General features: G+C 57.4%; 1 protein-coding gene across 2 annotated transcripts in view; it reads left to right on the forward strand.

Annotated features, from left to right (window-relative positions):
• PEA15 (proliferation and apoptosis adaptor protein 15) overlaps nt 1–17,490 on the forward strand; it is a 41,491-nt gene extending 24,001 nt beyond the window's left edge. For both annotated transcript variants that reach the window (XM_030542189.1, XM_030542190.1), the window contains exons 2-4: nt 6,049–6,222; nt 8,748–8,903; nt 11,032–17,490. In XM_030542189.1, coding sequence (XP_030398049.1) covers nt 6,051–6,222; nt 8,748–8,903; nt 11,032–11,096 — 393 coding nt within the window. In that variant the 5' untranslated portion in view covers nt 6,049–6,050 and the 3' untranslated portion in view covers nt 11,097–17,490. The remainder of the gene's footprint in view (nt 1–6,048; nt 6,223–8,747; nt 8,904–11,031) is intronic.
• The last annotated feature ends 549 nt before the right edge of the window (nt 17,491–18,039 follow it).

Below are 18,039 nucleotides of genomic sequence, written 5' to 3' on the forward strand. Positions count from 1 at the left end.
GGGGAATGAGAAGTGAAAGGCGCGGATGAATGGGGAGGAAACCTTCCCTGGGATGGAGCGAATGGGAGAGACCAGCAGAGAAAGGATCCCCCTGTGCACCACACTCACAAGTTGCAGGGGCAGCCTGGAATACTGAGTGCAAAAAAATCCTCCTGGAACAACAGCGGAAAAAAGAACCCAGGAGACCAGGCCAAGAGCCTAGCCAGTGATTCATTGTTTCAGGAAGACGGGCCAGCTGGGAAACGTTTCCCTTTAAAGAAACACAACAGGAATTTCCCCTTCCCAGTGAAACGCAGAGAATAGAAAAGCAGCCCTGAGAAAGAGGGTGGCCCGTGAGGTTTCTATGGAGAGAAAACGGGGCCAGGAAAGGCACTTGCATGCGCACGCTACACACGCCCTCCTTCCCCCTCGGCCTGTGCATAGCTGGGGCATGGCCGGCCTGCGACAGGAGAGGGGATCGTGACCACTCGAAATGAACGGATGGTGTAGCAGTGAGATGGGGCTGGTGAGAACAGTCTCAGACTCTAGAAAGGGGTTAGATTGGATCCCTGAGCCCAACACTTGGGTAGATAACGTGATGTCTGGTGAGACGGATACAGCTCTGTCAGTGGAGAGATGCGGGGGAGGTGGGGGCTGCAGAGGAGGAGACTCTCATGCCTGCAGTGGGGAGAGGGTGTGGCTGGAGAGGAGGGAGGAGGCTGTTGCTAGAAGGACAGAAGATGCCTGGATATCCAGTGAGGGGTAAGGGCTCAGGGCCTGGCTGGATCACAGCCCGGAAGGAGTAAATGGGGGGAGATCCTGAACTGAGCAGGCAGGCAGTGGGGTTATCTGGGGATGGGAGTATCTGGTTAGCTAACTGCCCTCCATTGTTTATAAGATTCCAGTCCTTCTCCTGGATCCAACGTTTCCGGTCTGCATCCGGCTGCCCTGTCCCAGTCTTGAGCACTCTTGGCTCCTTGCAGCAAAAGGGGAGGGTGGGTGCGGCAGGGCAAAGGGCTTTGTAGGAATTGGCTGTGGGTGCAGGCCTGGGTTTTGGGCACCACCACTGCGGGCGTGTTTGGCTCCAGGTATGTTGCTTGGGTCCATTGTGAAAGTCGTGGTGGGATCCCAGTCTGGCTCCAGTGTTTGTTCTTGGTAAATCTGGTTACTCCAGAGGGGACGATGTTCTGTTGAGCAGCATAGGGACAGGGGCATCCAGCTTTCAGCACCCTCTAGAGGTCATGCCAAGGACACACATTCTTAGCTCAGGAAATGCCTCTTGAGAGGGACAAAATAAACCCAGCTGGGCTGTTAGCAGCAAAGCCCGGGGTCTCTGTCCCAAATCTTTACCAAAATCGGGGTGCGGGGCCGGGTTGAGAGTGCTATAGAAGCCCCAGAGACGTGGGGATGGAGGGAGATGTTAGAGAGATGAAGGAGTTGGATGGATCCCGGAGAATGATGTGGGGTTGGAGGAAGGGAGGGGTAGTTTCTGGGGATGGAGGAATTGGGGCATTGGATGTGATAGGTGATCGGTGGCTGGTTACGGTGGAAGGATCGGTACTGTGGACAGATGTATGGATTGACACACAGATTCTGTGGCAGATGGATATTGGGGATGGATGGATGGATGGACAGATGGATATTGGGGATGGATGGATGGACGGACGGACAGATGCTGGGGATGGATGGATGTAGCCCCACTTTGCCCCCATGCCAGCACCACCTGGCTGGCTGCTGGCCTCCCTGCCCCCTTTCCGTCAGGAAAGATCAGAGACAATCTGGGCCCTGTGAGAACCAACCCCCGCTGTCCTCCCCCCACATCCCCACCCTATGTCTCTCCAGGCGCCAGGTGTGTGGGATGGGGGAAGGGGGTGCTGCCCCGGGGAGAAGGAGAGAAAGAAGAAAACATTAAGTGAAAGAAATAGTGGTTGCCATGGTGACCGTCTTTACCGTCATGGTGGATGGCAGTGGTTTCCAGGGCAACCAAGAGGAAACGAGGCGGCTCAGCGCAAGGGATGGGGGGCTGGGCTCTGGGGCGATATTGTGCCCTGTTGTCAGAGTTTCGATGCCAGATCTCAGGCTCGGGGAAACCCCCACAGGTCCCATCTCCTCCTGCACCTAGGGCCCAGCATGAGGTCTCCCCTACAGACTTTCCCCGCAGCCCAGGACTTCATGGTGGTTAAGTCCATTAATGGCTTTTAGCCAGGCTGGGTAAGGAATGGTGTCCCTAGCCTCTGTTTGTCAGAGGATGGAGATGGATGGCAGGAGAGAGTTCACTTGATCACTGCCTGTTTGGTCCACTCCCTCTGGGGCACCTGGCATTGGCCACTGTTGGGAGACAGGATACTGGGCTGGATGGACCTTTGGTCTGACCCGGTACGGCCGGTCTTATGTTCTTATGACTCCCAATGGCACCCCCTTGGGGGGTCTGTACCCTGCAGCCGGATCTATTCCCCTACCATGGAGCAACAGGGCTGCCCACCTTTCCCCCGGGGGACTCGCCATCAGGGCTCTGAAGATGCTTCTCCCCCTCTGCCATTGCCCAGCCTGGTGGATTTAACCCTTTTCCTCTCTCCCCATAACTCATGCTTCTCCTCCCCCCCGCCTGCCCCTCTCTGAACTCCCCTCGCTCGGCCAATGTCTTTATGGCCCCACTGGGGCTGGAACAGGAGAGGGATGAGGCTGGGGGGCAGCATGTCTGGGAGCAGGGTATGGTTCCATAAATACCTGTGTGCAGTGCAGTTGTCACGAGGCGGGGGGTGTTAGTGTCATTCTGTTGGCGGGGCATCAGATGTGATGTGTGTGTACTGGGAGTGTCAGGATCAGTCTTTGTGGGTGTTAGTAGATGGAGCGCATGTATATCTGTGTATAGGAGGGCTGTCAGTAGATGTTTTTGTGTGTGTGTGTTGGGCCTACTAGAATTTGTTACCTTTGGGGGGTGTCAGTAGATGGCGGGGTGTTGAGGGTATCAAGATAGGTGTGAGTGCTTGGGCAGAATCGGTTCAGCTCTGTCTCTCTCACCATAGGCAGATGGGTGCTCAGTGCTTGGGGGAAGAGGGGCACGTGTGGATAGGGGTGAGTGTGCAGTGAAGTGTGACCTGATTGTGTGTGTCGCAGTGTCTCCAGCGCTCTGCTATGTGCAGCTCCCATCTCTGTCAGAACCAATGAGCATCAAATAAGTCACAGCCTAGCCGGCCTGATCCCACTGATGCCACAGTCCTAGTGTTCTCGCTGCGCTGTGTGTGCGTGCGTGGATGTGTTTGTGCACACACGCTGAGTGATTGTGGAGTGGTATGAGTGACTGTGGAGGGTGTATGTCACTGTGGAGGGTGTGTGCGCAGGGGAGTGATGGGCTAGGGAGAGCAGAATGATGCTGTTTGCTCTGTGTGTGCGTGCGCACTTGGGCTTTGTGTCATTGTGTAGGGCGTGTGTTTGAGGGGTCAGTGTCTGAGCTCAGAAGAGGAGTGCATCAGAGTGATGGTGTCTATTGTGTAGGGGTGTGTGTGTGTGTGGCGTTGTGCAGAGTTGTATGTGTTAGAATAATTGTGTAGGAATGTGTGTTGTGTACTGCTGGGGGTGTGTGTGAGATTCAACAGGGCTGTAGGACTGGGTATGATTGTGCTAGGGTGTGATTGTGACTTGACAGGGCTGTGGGACTGGGTGTGATTGTACTGGGGTGCGAGTGTGATTTGACAGGGCTGTGGGACTGGGTGTGATTGTGGGGCGGAGTTAGTGAGTGTGCAGGGCTTGGAGTATCCCTCAAAATAACAGTATAGGTGTGCATGAGTGTGTGCAGTGGGGTGTGCGAGCAAGCTGGGAGGACTGGGAGAGCTCCAGTGCCTGCCATGGACTCCGTGCGTTGCTACTTGGGAGGGTGAATGTCTGGGTCTGGTCACCAGCCCCGGCGTCTCCTCCCTGCTGAGCAGCCTCCGAGCAAGGAACAAGTGTCACCAAATGGCGTGTTTATCAACGAGTGGGGGCGTCTTTCTTATCCAGGTCACTGGTTCGGTGCCTCACCTTAATCTGCCAAAAACTGTCTGAAAATCTGGCCAGTCCCCCAAATCCCTGGGTCATTAACGGCTGGATGGGAGCAGACATGACAGAGTAGCAGTATGAGAGAGAGCAAGAATGCGAGAGAGCGGCAGTTCACGCCAACCCTTCCTTCCGTTCTTGAAAATGAACAAACCCCTCCTCAGTGTGTGTACACACACACACTCACATACACACACACACACGCTCACCCCCTTCTGCCCCTCCCCCAGCTCCTGCTGGGCAGTCTTATCTGGATGACAAAACCAGAGACATTTTCCCCAGGAAGTTGGCAGATTTGTGCCTCCTGGGACCAAACTCAGCAGCAGTAAAACCCTGGGCTCTGGCCACGTTTGTCAGGAAAGCCAGGCTGGCCAGTGCCACTGGTGAAAATTGTGCCTGCAGAGTCCTTATGGGTAGGAATTGTTTGGGCTCCAGGTCCCACATCTCTGTGCGGATCCCGGAGCAAGCCCTGGGATTTGAACTGTGATCTCTAACCTGTGCCTCGGGCTGGGGCTAACAGACCCCTCAGGGGGCTGTGCCAACCTGGAAGCAATGCAGAGTGCGGGTGCGGGTTATTAGGGGAGTTCACTGGGGCCAAGGTAAGATCAATAGAATAGGTTCAGAACCACGGGGAATCCAGTAGCCCCAAACTTCCTGCTTTAGGATAGAAAGCTCCCAGAGTGGCTGTTATCAGATTTGGAGCAAACTGCTCTTCCTGGGCCCCCCCGGGCACACTCAGCTGCCAGGCAGCCATCCACAGGTGCACGCACTTGTATCCATAGGCAAACACCTATAGAGAGACACCCACAGCCCTAGATATCTATACTCATACACATGCTTATCACATAGGCCTGCTATACACTGCTTATGTGCTGCTGCCTGACAGCCCATTGCTCTCAAAGCTTTGCTGGAGCCTGCACCCCAAGGGCCATGGCGCTCAGAGTGAGCTGCGTGGGCAGGTGGCAGACCTGTCAAACCTGCCCTTTAATCTTGTGCATAAGAGAGACTGGTCGGCATCTGCTGGAATTGCTGAAGTGGAGTTGACAGAGCTAAGGAGGATCCAGCTGCTGGCTTGGAAATCTCTAAGGATCTTGTTTTCCTTTTCTTTACACACCTAGCGTCTCTGCCCAAAATTGTGCCTGCTACCAAGGGCAATATCTGGAAAATACAGCCCAGTGGCTGCCCACCAACACCCTGTGCCCAAGGGGACATGCCACCCCTACCTGAGAGACCTTCTTTGCCTTTAGAGCTCTGGCTGCGGGGCATTTATATCAGTCCATCACAGAGACAGGTGTTGGCCAAAAGGTCTCTGGTTTCTGAATGGATCCCACTCCTAACACCATAGAGTTTAAGGTCAGAAGAGACCACCAGATCATCTAGTCCGACCTCCATAGTACAGGCCCATGAGCACCCGCACATTAAACCCAACAGCCAAAGTTAAACCCCTCCACAAGGTCGCTGCTGATCTGAGCAGAGGGAAAGTTCCTTACTGACTCAAACACCTTGCAGACGTCTCCATATATTACAACACCGTTTATCAACAAAACATGTAATCTCATCAGAAACCGGCATCACATTAGTCTGACAGGATCTATATTTCATAAACCCATGCTGATTGGCATTAATTATATTACCCTCCTTTCATTCTCCAAATTCTAAACTTAATTCTCTCTCCTCCTCTGTTGCTTCCAATTGATAAGCTGCCAGCTCGTAACAGAAATTATCATGAGCCCCTAAGTGCATGACTTTGCACTTGGTACAATTGAATTTCATCCCATTTCTGTCACTACTGTCTCCAGGGTCATCTCGCAATTCTTGTATAATACTCCAGCTCTCCTCTTTATGGGCTCTCTTTGAACCATGTGGGACCTGGGCCTAGACAGCCCCAAATTCATTGCCCTGGGCACTGGGCTGAAACCCCTCCCTGCTGACTGCACCCAGGTGTCATTGGCAAGGGAAGGCGGCTCCCAGTTCAGGTCGGTAACTGGCCTGCCGGGGCTGGGTCTAACCGGGCTGGTCCGTGTGGTCCCCCTGCAGCGATGGCGGAGTACTGCAGCCTGCTGGAGGAGCTGGCGGAGAACATCACCAACGAGGACCTGGACCAGCTGAAGTCGGCCTGCAAGGAGGACATCCCTAGTGAGAAGCACGAGGCGATCACCACGAGCAAAGACTGGTTCAGCTTCCTGGAGGAGCACAACAAGTTGGACAAAGGTGAGCATGTGCATGGCTGTCGCGGCTCGGTCCTGCTAGCCCAGACCTACTGCCCCTACGCACAGTTCTGCTCACGCCCCTCAGGCCCGAGCCCTGTTCCTGAATTGCAGGTGGCACTGCAGGCTGCTAAGTGAGCTTTGACTCCACAACCCAGTGTCCATGCTGCCCAACACGGTTATTGTTCAGTCCACTCCTCTCTAGGGCTTTGTCCAGTGGCTGGGTCCCTGTTGATAGATGTTGGGGATGGAAGGACAGATAGATCCAATGGATGGATGCCTCAGTGATCCGTCTCTCTCTCCCCTCCCAGAGTGGGGCCAGGACACCTGGGTTCTTCCCTCCCAATGCCATGGGACCCTTAATGACATCTTTTATAGAACAACACCCACCTGCCAAAGGAGGCTGGATCACCAACACTGCAGGTGGCAGACAAAGGGGGGCTCCCATCCATGTGCAAGGGGGTGCCCCATTGTGGGGTAGGCAAGGGCGGTGTCCCTCCTCCCAATTCCTGACTGAGGCTTCCAAGGAAAGTGACATGACCCCATGACCCACCCTACACTCTGAGAATCCATGCGGAGCCCAGTGCATGCTGGGACAGCCCTTTGTAGGGGCCGGCACCTCAGCTCCTTGCGGAAATGGCCGATTCACACTAGCCACGGGCTGATCTCAGGAGCTCTGTGTCTGCGACGTGGCCCCTGCCTCCACATGGCACTTTGCAGCAGCTGCAGGGAGAACGCAGGCTGTGCCACCCCAGGAAGCAGATTGTCCCAGGGTCTCTACCAGCCCTCCTTCCCCAGCCAGGGAGACCTAGAGGTGAAAGCAGCCCAGCCCTGTGAGTCAGCCCAGCTGCCTTGGGAACAGCTGGTCCCAGTTCCCAGGAGAGACAGTGATTCAGCAGGCCCAGCCAGGAGACCTGAGATGTGTTACTGGGAGGTGAAAGTGGTACATGGATGGCGCATGTGTGTGCGTCTGAAGGGGGCAGGGGGGCTCTGCTCCCCAGGGGGCAGGGGAGAGCATGTACACCAGGCATTGACAGACTGAGCCCTTCCCTGTCCGTCTTATGGGGGTCGGTCCCCTTGATGCAGGCTTTGCACCATAAGGAGCTGGTTAGTTATCACTGCTGCCTGGCTGCAGAACTGAGCATAGGCTCTGTACGACAGCGTGCCAGTGGGGATTCTCCTGTAGCTCGGGCGAGAGGAGCCTGGGCGTTTAGAGCAGGAGGAGCCGTCCCGCAGGTGGCCGTGGAGTTCCAAGTGAGCTTGGCCCAGAAAGAAAAGTGTAGTGCTAGGCAGGGCTGGGATTGTTTGCAATTCAAGCTAAGGGTTATGGTGTCCTCATTATACAGATGGGGAAACTGAGGCACTGGCTTGGTGGGTGCTGTGCTGCAGGGGGTGCTACCGTCTTTCAGATGAGAGAGAGAGAACAGCTGCCAAGGCCCTTCTTGCTGGGCTCAGAATATTAGCCCCTTCTGGTCTTTTCCTTTCTGGCTCCCTGCAGTCCCAGTCAGAGATGGGATTTGCCAATGCCCCTCAATCCCAACCCGCAGCCCCCAGCTATCCCAGCCCTGGGTCCCCCATCCCACTCACAGCTCTGCCAGTGCCCCTCAATCCTGACCCACAGCCTGCTGCTAGCCCAACCCTGGGTCCCCCATGCCCCCCACAGCTCTGCCAGTGCCCCTCAGTCCCGACCCACAGCCCGCTGCTAGCCCAGCCCTGGGTCCCCCATGCCCCCCACAGCTCTGCCGGTGCCTCTCAATCCAGAACCACAGCCCCCAGCTATCCCAGCCCTGAGCTCCCCCCCCACAGCTCTGCTGATGCCCCTCAGTCCTGACCCGTAGCCCCCTGCTAGCCCAGCCCTGGGCTCCCCGCCTGCCCTCCAGCTCTGCCACTGCCCCTCAATCCTGACCTGCAGCCCCCCCAATCTTTGCCCTAAGCACAGATCCCCACTGGAGGGGCTGCTGGTTCCCTGGCAGACAGGGGCCCGTACTGAGCTCTTATGGCTTTTCTTTCCTACACCTGGGGAAACCACAGCATCTCCTGTCTCATTGTTAAATGAAACTCAGATCAGTGCAACCTGCCTCCCGAGCGGGAGGAGACAGGCTGCTTCCCAGGCCCGGACTGCGCCCACACGCACAGCACGCGTGAGTCAGTTCAGTGTGGTGAGCTGAGGCCCTAGGTGTGGGGGGACAGGATGATCCCCACCCCGCGGGCAGGGCCTTGGGCAGAGAGCGGCTGCTGCAGCTGCTCTCTGGCTCAGGCTGGGGGTGGGGCTCCCTCTGGGTCTCAGTCCTCGAGTCTGGGTTTGAGGGGAGTCAGCTGCACCCAGCTCTCATCCCTCCCCCGTCCCTGCTGGGCTCTCACCCCCACCCAATTCTTACCCTCCCTCCCCCTCCCGTGCTTCTCACCCCCTCCACCCCCCATCCCTGCTGGGCTCTCACCCTTCCTCCCTCATCCCTGCCGGGCTCTCACCCCCACCTCTCCTCCCCCACCCGGTTCTCACCCTCTCACCCCCATGCTGTGCCCACACAGACAACCTCTCGTACATCGAGCACATCTTTGAGATCTCGCGGCGCCCGGACCTGCTGACGGTGGTGGTGGAGTACCGCACCCAGGTGCTGAAGATCTCCGAGGAGGACGAGGTGGACACCAAGCTCACCCGTATTCCCAGCGCCAAGAAGTACAAAGGTCAGAGCCCCCCCTACACACGCATGGGCAAGACCATCCCCCACCATGGGACATGAGACCTGGGTCCCCTCCCCTCAGGGCTTGGCTGGGGTGTGCGGTGCCCTCCTGGGTCATGCTGCAGGGGTGGCAGGAGATGTGGGGCGCGGGTCCCTGCCTGGGGTTATTGGGAAAGGCCAGATGCTGGGGAGAAGGGTGTTTCCCTGCAGCCAGGGCATGGGGGAGCAGTGTGAGACTTGGGGCGGGGTGTTTGGGGGGGAGTGCAGGGTGACCATAGGGTTGGCAACTTTCCTATTGGCACAAAACTGAATACTCTAGCCCCGCCCCTTCCCTGAGGCTCCACCCCCACTCACTACATTCCTCCTCCCTCGGTGGCTCACTCTCCTCCACCCTCACTCACTTTCACTGGGCTGGGGCAGGGGGTTGGAGTGTGGGAGGGGGTGTGAGCTCTAAATGGGGGTGCGGGCTCCGGGGTGGAGCCAGAAATGAGGGGTTCAGAGTGTGGGAGGGGGCTCTGGGCTGGGGCAGGGGGTTGGGGTGTGGGAGGGAGGAAGGGCTCCAGCTAGGGGTGCGAATTCTGGGGTGGGACTGGGGATGAAGGGTTTAGGATGCAGGAGAGGGCTCCAGGGTGGGGTTTGGGGCTGAGGGATTCAGAGTGTGAGAGGGGGCTGCGGGTTGAGGCATGGGGTTGATGTGCAGGAGGGGGTGAGGGCTCTGGGGTAGGTTGGGGCTGAAGGGTTCAGGGTGTTGGAGGAGGCTCTGGGCTGGGGCAGGGGCCTGATGTGCAGGTGGGGTGAGGGCTCTGGGGTCCAGGAAGGGGACAGAAGGCTCCATGGCATGCGCTGCTGTGACCGGCAGGCACCATCCCCCTGCTCCCATTGGCTGGAAACTGGCCAATGGAAGTGCAGAGCCAGTGCTTGGGGCAGGGACAGCGCACGGAGCCCCATGGCCCCCCTGCCTAGGAGCCGGACCTGCTGGCCACTTCCGGGGCACAGCGCAGTGCCCCAGGCCGGGGAGAGACTAGCCTGCCTTAGCTCCACAGCACTGCCCACAGGACTTTCAACAGCCTGGTGGCCAGAGCCGCCAGGGTCCCTTTTCGACCGTATGTTTTGGTCAAAAACCGGACACCTGGGCAACAGGCATTAGGGAGACAGGGCTGATCTTTGCCACAGTCTCGCTGCCCACCCCACCCCTCGTCACTGCGATAGTCTCGCCTTCTCCTCTGGGCCCCAGCAGGATGGCACCCACAGTTACCAGGCCAGCACCTCATCCTCCCACAACACTCCCAGCACCTGCAGTTGCCAGTGGGGCTGAGGGACAGGATGCGGGTGGGGGGGCGGCGCTGCCTGGTGCTGGCTCCCTGGGCTTCAAGTAGCAGCAACATCTCTCTGGGCTTGGATCCCCCCTGGGGGGGCTGAGTGACGGGGGTGAGGGGGAGCTGAGTGACCTTGCTGAAGGGGAACCAGGCCTTCCAGTGAGGATCCAGATGGCAAGACTGCCCCCTCTCCCAGGGGCACTCAGCGTGGACCTGGGAGCCTGAGCGCTGGGCTAGGGGATGGGGGCCCCCCCTTCGCTGCCAAATTTAACTCTGCTCCTGCCGTTCTGGGAGCCCAAACACGGCAGGCAGTGCTGGGGCCGGGTGACCGAGCTGGCGGGGGGCTGTAACAGACGCGAACAGTCCCCCAGGCAGCGCAGGACCCGCCTGGCACCAGGCCCGTGGCCACAGCAGGGTCACAAGGATGCATCTTTCCTCCGTGTGTGATTTCCGGGGGGAGCCGCGCGTGGGTCTACGGGCAGTGGGGGAAGGGGCCATTCCTGGAGTTCCCCACTCTGAGCCCCGCCTTGTTTCAGAGGCACAGAGCCACCTGCCGGCGCTCAACCCCAGGACATGTCCAGAACCGAGCAGGGCCCCGGGCCTGCGACTGTCGGCATGCACGGAGCCGCTCAGCTGGCAGCCACAGTAGGCCCTTAGCTGCTCCGTGGGAGCCACCAGGGGTGACATCCCTCACAGTCCTACAGAGCCTGTGGCAGGCCAGCCTATGGGTTAAATGGGGTGGGGGGATGACTGAGGAAATCCCCCCTCCCCCACCCCCAGCACCCTCATTCACTCTCCTCCCCTATTTCTCTGCAGACATCATCCGGCAGCCCTCGGAAGAAGAGATCATCAAACTGGCCCCCCCACCCAAGAAAGCCTGAGTGGGGGGGGAGGAGGAAGAAGGGGTCAGCTGCCAGGCCCACCACTTTACCCCCACCCCCGCTCCACCACCGTCATCCCCTGCTCCACCCCACCAGCCCTGCTCGCCCCTCCTCTCCCACCACTCCTCACCTCCTGCCACCCGAGGGTTAGGGGAGAGCTTTGGTCACTAACACATCCTAATGCCCCCCTCCCCCGCATGTGTCTGGCCTTGGGGATGGGAGGGCTGATACCGATGAGCCCCGGGGGAGGAGCTGGGCTGGGTGGGGGACATTCCTATGCAAGCGGAGATCCATGCCTCCCCCTCTCCCAGGCCGGGTCTGCACTCATGCGTGCCCCTTTGTTAGGGGAGATGGGGCTGGATCCGAAGGGAACATCCCCAGCAGAGAGCCCAGAGGCGGGAGGGAGCCGAGGAAGGAAAAGGGAGAGCAAGAGGGGGAAGGCAGGGAAAGTAGGAATGGAGGGAGAGTGGGGGAGGGGCCAGTGGGGTCCCCAAGCGGGTAACTCACTGTGAAGCAAAGGGTAGGGCCCATAGGTAAAGAGCTCTGGTGTGATGAGAGCTGTGGGTTTGGGGGGTGGGGGGCTTCGGGGGAGCAGACTCACCCAGTTGGTGTGACTAGGGCCAGCTGTCCCACTGGCCCAGCCGCTCCTCCCCCTGCATTTCCAGTGTCTCTCAGGATCAGGCCCTTCAGCTGTTCCAGGACCCCAGCCCCAAAAGCACCTGGGGAGACTGCTGCAGCATGGGGGCAGGGACTGGAGCGTTATGCCAAGGAGCCCGGCACAGGCAGGCTTCCCCCCCCCGCTCCCAAACCATGCAAAGGAGCAGCCAGGTCCCTCCCAGTGACAGGTGAGGAAGGGTCCCCACCGTGGGTGAGGGATGGGCCTGGGGTCAGGGTACGGAATCCAGACCTGGGTAAAGCCCAAGGGCTGGGTTGGGACAGGGATATTGGGTAGAGATACCAGCCCCTGCTCTCTGTGTCAGCTCCCCATCCTCTCTCCAGTCAGTCCTCCCTCAGAGCACACCCACAGACTCTCACGCGTGCACACCCTCCTGGGGCTTTGTGCGCACGTGCTGGCACAAAAGCACCCTTCATGCACACAGCCACTCACAACGCCTTTGCACACAGGCACATGTATGCTTGTGCACAGGCACTCGTGTGCTCGCACACCCAAGCCCACGCCCTCTTGCATTTGCGCCCTTGTGCACACAGTCCATGTGCACACACTTGTGCCTTTGCGCGCACACAAACCTACCCATAATACACATGCTTGTGAATTTGCACACGCAGCCCCTCTCCTCCTCCATTATTTCTCCCCACTCCTCCTCATGGAGCTGGGAGGTGAGCCCCGTGAATGAGGCTGCGAAGGGAGCTGGAGCTGGCCAGTCCCATGTTGGTACCAGCCAAGTGGCTGACAGATCAGGGCCCCGGAAGGAGAGAGGATGGGGGTCCCCGAAGAGTTGGGAAGTGGGGGAGGGCAGGGTATGTCCCAGCTCAGCTGGTACCAGTTCAGTTTGTTTCTAGGGGTGTCAGCAAAAGGCAGCGGGAGCTGAGCACGTGGGCCCTCGGAGGAGGATGTTCCATTGAGGATCTCCCCCAGCTCTTTGCTCAAGGTCGCCCCGTGTCAGTGCTTGTATCTGTGTTTTGTTCACAGCAGCTACGCGTGCTGGGGGTGCGGGTGGGGTTGTGGGAGGGGGAGGGGGCCTTTGCCGAGACCCTGTTTATCTGTTCTTGACTCTGTGCCATTCCTCCATATCACGGGTGGAAACTGGCCACCCCCTCCCCTATCACCCCCCCCGGCCTTCCTATCCAGCCCGCTCTTCATCACCCCCTGCTGCCCTTCCCCCGCTCCCCTTTGCTGGACAGAACGTTGGTGGCCTGAAGGTTCTGGAATGTTCAGCCAAAGTTCTTTCCACTTTGGAAAAGGCCGGGGGCAGCAGCGGCTCGAGATGTGGGGGGATTCCAGAAGGCAGGGTCCAGGGAGTGGGGCCACTGGGGGGCGGGTCAGCCAGGGTGAGGGCCAGGCTCTGGGTTCTTTCTCCATTTGGCAGCCCAATGCTAAACATGCCCCCAAACACCCCCTTCCCCATTAGCCAGCTGACCCTGCCAAGTGCTGAGCTGCTCCAGATATCCTCTAGTGTGGCCCTTTGGGCCTACTCTGGCTGGGATGCTGAGCTCTGAGCTGCCCTTATCTCCTAAGGACATGAAGGGGTTGGGGGTTCTCAGCCCTTCAGGGGACAAAGCCATGGGCGTAGGGGGCCTGGCTTGTAGGGCTAGCCGGGGAGCCAGTGCATCGTAACAGGGAGTCCATGCCCATACAGCTGTCATGATATGGAGCCGGGGCAGTCACCAAGATCTGGTGCCCTCTGGGGCAGCCGTCATGATGATCCACCCTCTCCTGGGAGTGCTGAAAGCTCCCCTAGTGCCAGAGAGAAGGGGTGTGGCCAGGTGCCATCCCTGGGGGGCTCCCACTTGGTAGGAGTGGAGCCATCACTTGGGAACCTACAGCCCGAGGCAGGGAGTGGGGACCAGCTTCTGTTCCTGCCGGCTTCCAAGCTGGAGATTGTTTCCCACCCCCATGCTGGAGGGAGGCCGAGATCCTTGCGCACTGGCAGCGGGTTGTGGCTAGAAGCCTGAGCTGCTGTAAGGCCCCCATGGGTTTAATTACAAAGGGTGATTGAAACTGACTAGTTGAACCTGAAAGAGAGTTTGCAGTCAAGGTCCTTCAGTTTTCCTGCCTGAGTCTAGAAACTCAGTTTCAGCAAGAAACATGGCCAAGGTCTGAGAATGGGAGGCGGGGAAGGGTGAGAGCAGGGTCCCTGACAACGCACCACTTTCTGAAATAGAAGAGACCTCGTTGTGCCAGCAAATCCAGCTTGTGCCTCAGCCACAAGACACGTTTTGCGCCCACATAGGAATCTCTCCCACAGCCCAACTCGGTTTACGTTGCAAATGGAGCTAAAATTTGCCCCCCAAAATGGTGACACTTCCCAGGGGAAACCTCCCCTCCCCGCCAATCAGAGAAATGGTGGGTCTTGCACAGCGCTCCCAATCCGGCCTGCACTGGGGGCTGAGTGGTTGGGAGAGGAGCTGCTCGGAGAGGGAGAACAAAACCCTTTATTTAAAGCACAAAATATCCAGATGCTTTTCAAACCAGGGCAAGGAAAAGGCTGAGTGTCTAGTGCGGCGGGGGAGGGCGGTTGTGGAATGGATCCCAGAGCCAAAAGGTTCCTCTGTGTGGACTCCCTTCAATGGTGGGTGCCGAAGTAGCCCAAAGCCAGTGTGTGGAGCCCCCGGAGGATGTTTCTGTTCCCTGGAACTGAGCAACATCCTCATCTGGGCTAAATCAGCATTGCACTGTTGAAATCACTGCTGGTTTACACCAGCTGCACTTAATCGGTCGTAAGGGAGTGATCTTAGCACAGAGCCTTCGGATCCCATTGCCATCTGAACTGCCTGCACACCCTTGGCTCAGCACATGCTAATGGCACCCAGCACCTTAGCCACTTGGTGCCATGCAGGGCCAGCCCTGCGGCTTATAAAACCAGCGTGGTGAGTGCGCAGGGGAAGCTCAGATTCGAGGGGCCAGGTGAGGGGTGGGCGAGATTCGTGCTAACAGCTGGCTATTAACTAACAGCCCCCGGGCAAGGAGGGAGCCAGACACGTGCAAAATCAATAGGGGCTTCTGGGTGACTGAGTGAAAAGAATTTATGTTAATATATTTTATTTAATAAAAGCTAAAATCTGCAGTGTGCATCTTGCCTGTTAGCCAGATCTGTGTCTGCCTCAGTGCTCCCCTTGCCCCGTGCTGGTGTGTATGTCATATGCCTGCATCGCTATTCCTTACTGCTCAGCGGGAAGGCCTGGTCCCCACAGGGCCTCCCCCAGCCTCTTCTCTTTCTCACCTTCATCTGCTTCCCCTGAGCCGGAGCAGCCGGCTTGGCTAAAGCATCACCCTGGAGAGGCAAACCAGCTGGTATTTATTTTCTGTTTAATAGCACTGGGCAGAGTGCTGGCCCATCCAAGGCAAAGCTTTGCTGCTCCCCAGGAAGTGGGGCTGGCTGGTGGAGGCTTTGCCATGGTGATGCAGAGGCGGGGGGACACGGCTGTATTGCAAACACCATGTTGTGTTCCCCCTCATTCCTGGTCTCTGGCTGCGGGAAAGCTGCACCCCAGGGGGGTCAGCACTGGCAGAAAGGCTCAGCTTAGCAGTGGACTCTTTGCATGGCAATGCAACAGACTGGGAGCCAAGAGGTGAGGGTTCAAATCCCACCACGGAAGCTAAGCTCAAGCAAGTACTGTTCTGTGCCTCAGTTTACCCATCTGTGACATGGGGATGATTGGGCCACCAGAGGAGGGTGCATGAAGGTTAATAAATAGTGTTAATGAACCACCCTGTTGAGGCTCTCAATTCGCAGCTGTGCTGTAAAGGGCCCTCAGTATAAAGGAGATCCCAGGCAGGAACACCTGCCGGCTGCTAACCAGTATTAATTGAAGGGCTGCAAACAGGTGACAAAAGGCTGGAGTGGCTGTTCCCAAACCTACCAGCTGAGGAGTGCCACAAGTTTGGGACTGTAAGTGTCCTGCTTTTCCTAGCAGTGTTTGGGAAGAAGCCTTGAAACATTCATATCACACAAGACATGGTCAGCTGCTGTTTCTAATCCTCCCCTCGCCCATCCAGGGGGCAGGTGCTGAACACCAGCCTTGCTTTTCCCCTTTAAGGCTCTCCTAAGGGAGCCTCACTCCTCTCGGGGTGGGGGGGCAGGGCTGATTACTGGTTTAACCTTCACTAATTCATATGCTTTAGCAAGGCTGCTGAATACAGACAAACCCTGGCATTCTCGTGGGCTCTTACTCCCAGAAGGTGTTGCCCAGTGTCACCCCATGGGGGTGGGGAGCCTGGGGGGCCTGCACTGAGCAGTTAGGGCAGGGCCAGATGTCCTGCCATGGGACTCAGCTGCTGCCTGGCATTTGAATCCGCTCCGATTGGGCATAGGAGACTCAGAGGAGCCCAGCTGGGCTAAGGGGACGAGGGGCCACAGGAAAGGGGGTTGGGTTGCTATCGATTGCCTTTCTGCCAGCTCTCCCCCTCCGCCAGCGCCCGCTCAGCCTCTAACGCTCGGACCGCGCTAACTGTGTGTACATAGATATTATAAATATCTGTATAGTAACTCTAATGTTGAGTGGTTCCTTGTTGTGGTTTTGTGTTAACTTATTTTGCCATTTAAAAAAAACCAAACAAACCCAACCCAGGCCTAGTGATGGGGGTGGAGGAAGGTTTGGAGGTTTTGTTGGGTTGTGTTTTTTTTTTGCTAAGATAAACAGTATTATTACTAGACCCAGCTCTTCGCTTTAACGCAAAATAACAACTCTTTTGTAAAATGGTTTTTAACATGTCTGTTGGCATCTGTGGCTGGGGGACTTGGTGGGCCGGGTGAACGGGGCGGAGGAGGGGGAGGTGTTTCAATGCCCCAGGAGCCTGATGCTGGCCTAGTCTCACTAGGGCTTGCACGTTATGCTGGCTTTGCCCATCCCTCTCCCTGTCGCGACAAACCTGCCTTAAAGACACCTGCGCCTCTTAGAGTCCCCAATCCTGACTGTTCAGCCCTGGAACCTGCCTTAACGCCAGCCACCTGACAACCATTTCCAGGACCGCCCCCCCCCCCCACACACCCCACCACCACCCAGCCACGAAAACCCAGCCAACTACTTTTGGGCTTGGCTTAAGCCAGCTGCTTGCGGAGGCACTGGCTGGCCCTGCTTTCCCCCAGGAGGGAGACGGGCAGGCCCAGCGTTTCTAAGGGACTAGCTATTTTTGTGGAAGCTGCTCTGGCCAGAATCCTGTCCAGAGGCTTTAGTGTGACAGGCTCGCAGGGAGCACCAGATGTGTCCCTGGCACGAGGTTGGGGCCAGATTCCGCCATGTTCAGTGGCACTTTACTCCACAGCCTGGTCCCATCCATTGCAATGGGAACACAGCTGGTGGGGGTAGATCTTGCCCTGGAGTGATCTGACCCCCAAGGAGCTGCTTCCCTCCCCCCCAAACCTTACAGCTAGGTCAACTCAATGGGCCCATGCAGACACGGAGGTCGCCTGGCCCTGGGAGCAGCAGGGGGCAACGCGGGCATCCTAAAATGTGAATAGTGCCACATCTGTGAGGCTGTGGCTTTGATTTCTCTTCCTTATTTGCACTGATTGTTTTTACATGCCCCCAACTTCCAGCATAGCTCTTCGCCTCCCAACTGCAACCACAGCTCAAAAATACAGCCAGGAACTAGAGCCAATGGTTCAAAAGCTGAATGAAACAGAGTCCGCTTTGCGTTGTCCAGCCAACTCTGATGTACAAACAACAGTCCTTGTGCTAATGATCAAATAAAAATTTATTGTCTTGACCGTGACGTGTGTGTGTGACCATCACTGCCTTTTCCGTGGGCCCAGCCTGGGGCTTCACTAGGGGAGTGGGGGCTTGGGTGTGCCAGTTAATTCGGTAGCTTGCAAACTTGCTCTGCCCATGCATCCAGCTACTCCATGCGTGGACAGTGAGCCATCGCAGTTAATAGACCATACCACCGGCCCTGCAGACCAATGGTTCTTTTAGTCCCGTCTCTGACAGTGCTGCTGCCAGATGCTTCTGAGGGAATGAACAGATCAGGGCAATTATGGAGTGAGCCATCCCCTGGCCTGTCCCAGCTTCTGGCTGGCAGAGGTTTAGGGATACTCAGAGCAGAGGTTGCATCGCTAGTGTCTTGGCTAATAGCCATTGATGGACCGATCCACCAGGAACTTGCCCAATTCTTTTTGAACCCAGTTGAATTTTTTATCCTTCACTAATCCCCTGGCAATGAGTTCCACGGGTTGACAGTGTGTGAATCATAGAATATGAGGGATGGAAGGGACCTCAGGAGGTCATCTAGTCCAACCCCCTGCTCAAAGCAGGACCAACACCA

This window comes from Gopherus evgoodei, chromosome 24 (assembly GCF_007399415.2).
Source record: "Gopherus evgoodei ecotype Sinaloan lineage chromosome 24, rGopEvg1_v1.p, whole genome shotgun sequence".
Lineage (NCBI taxonomy): Eukaryota > Metazoa > Chordata > Testudines > Testudinidae > Gopherus > Gopherus evgoodei.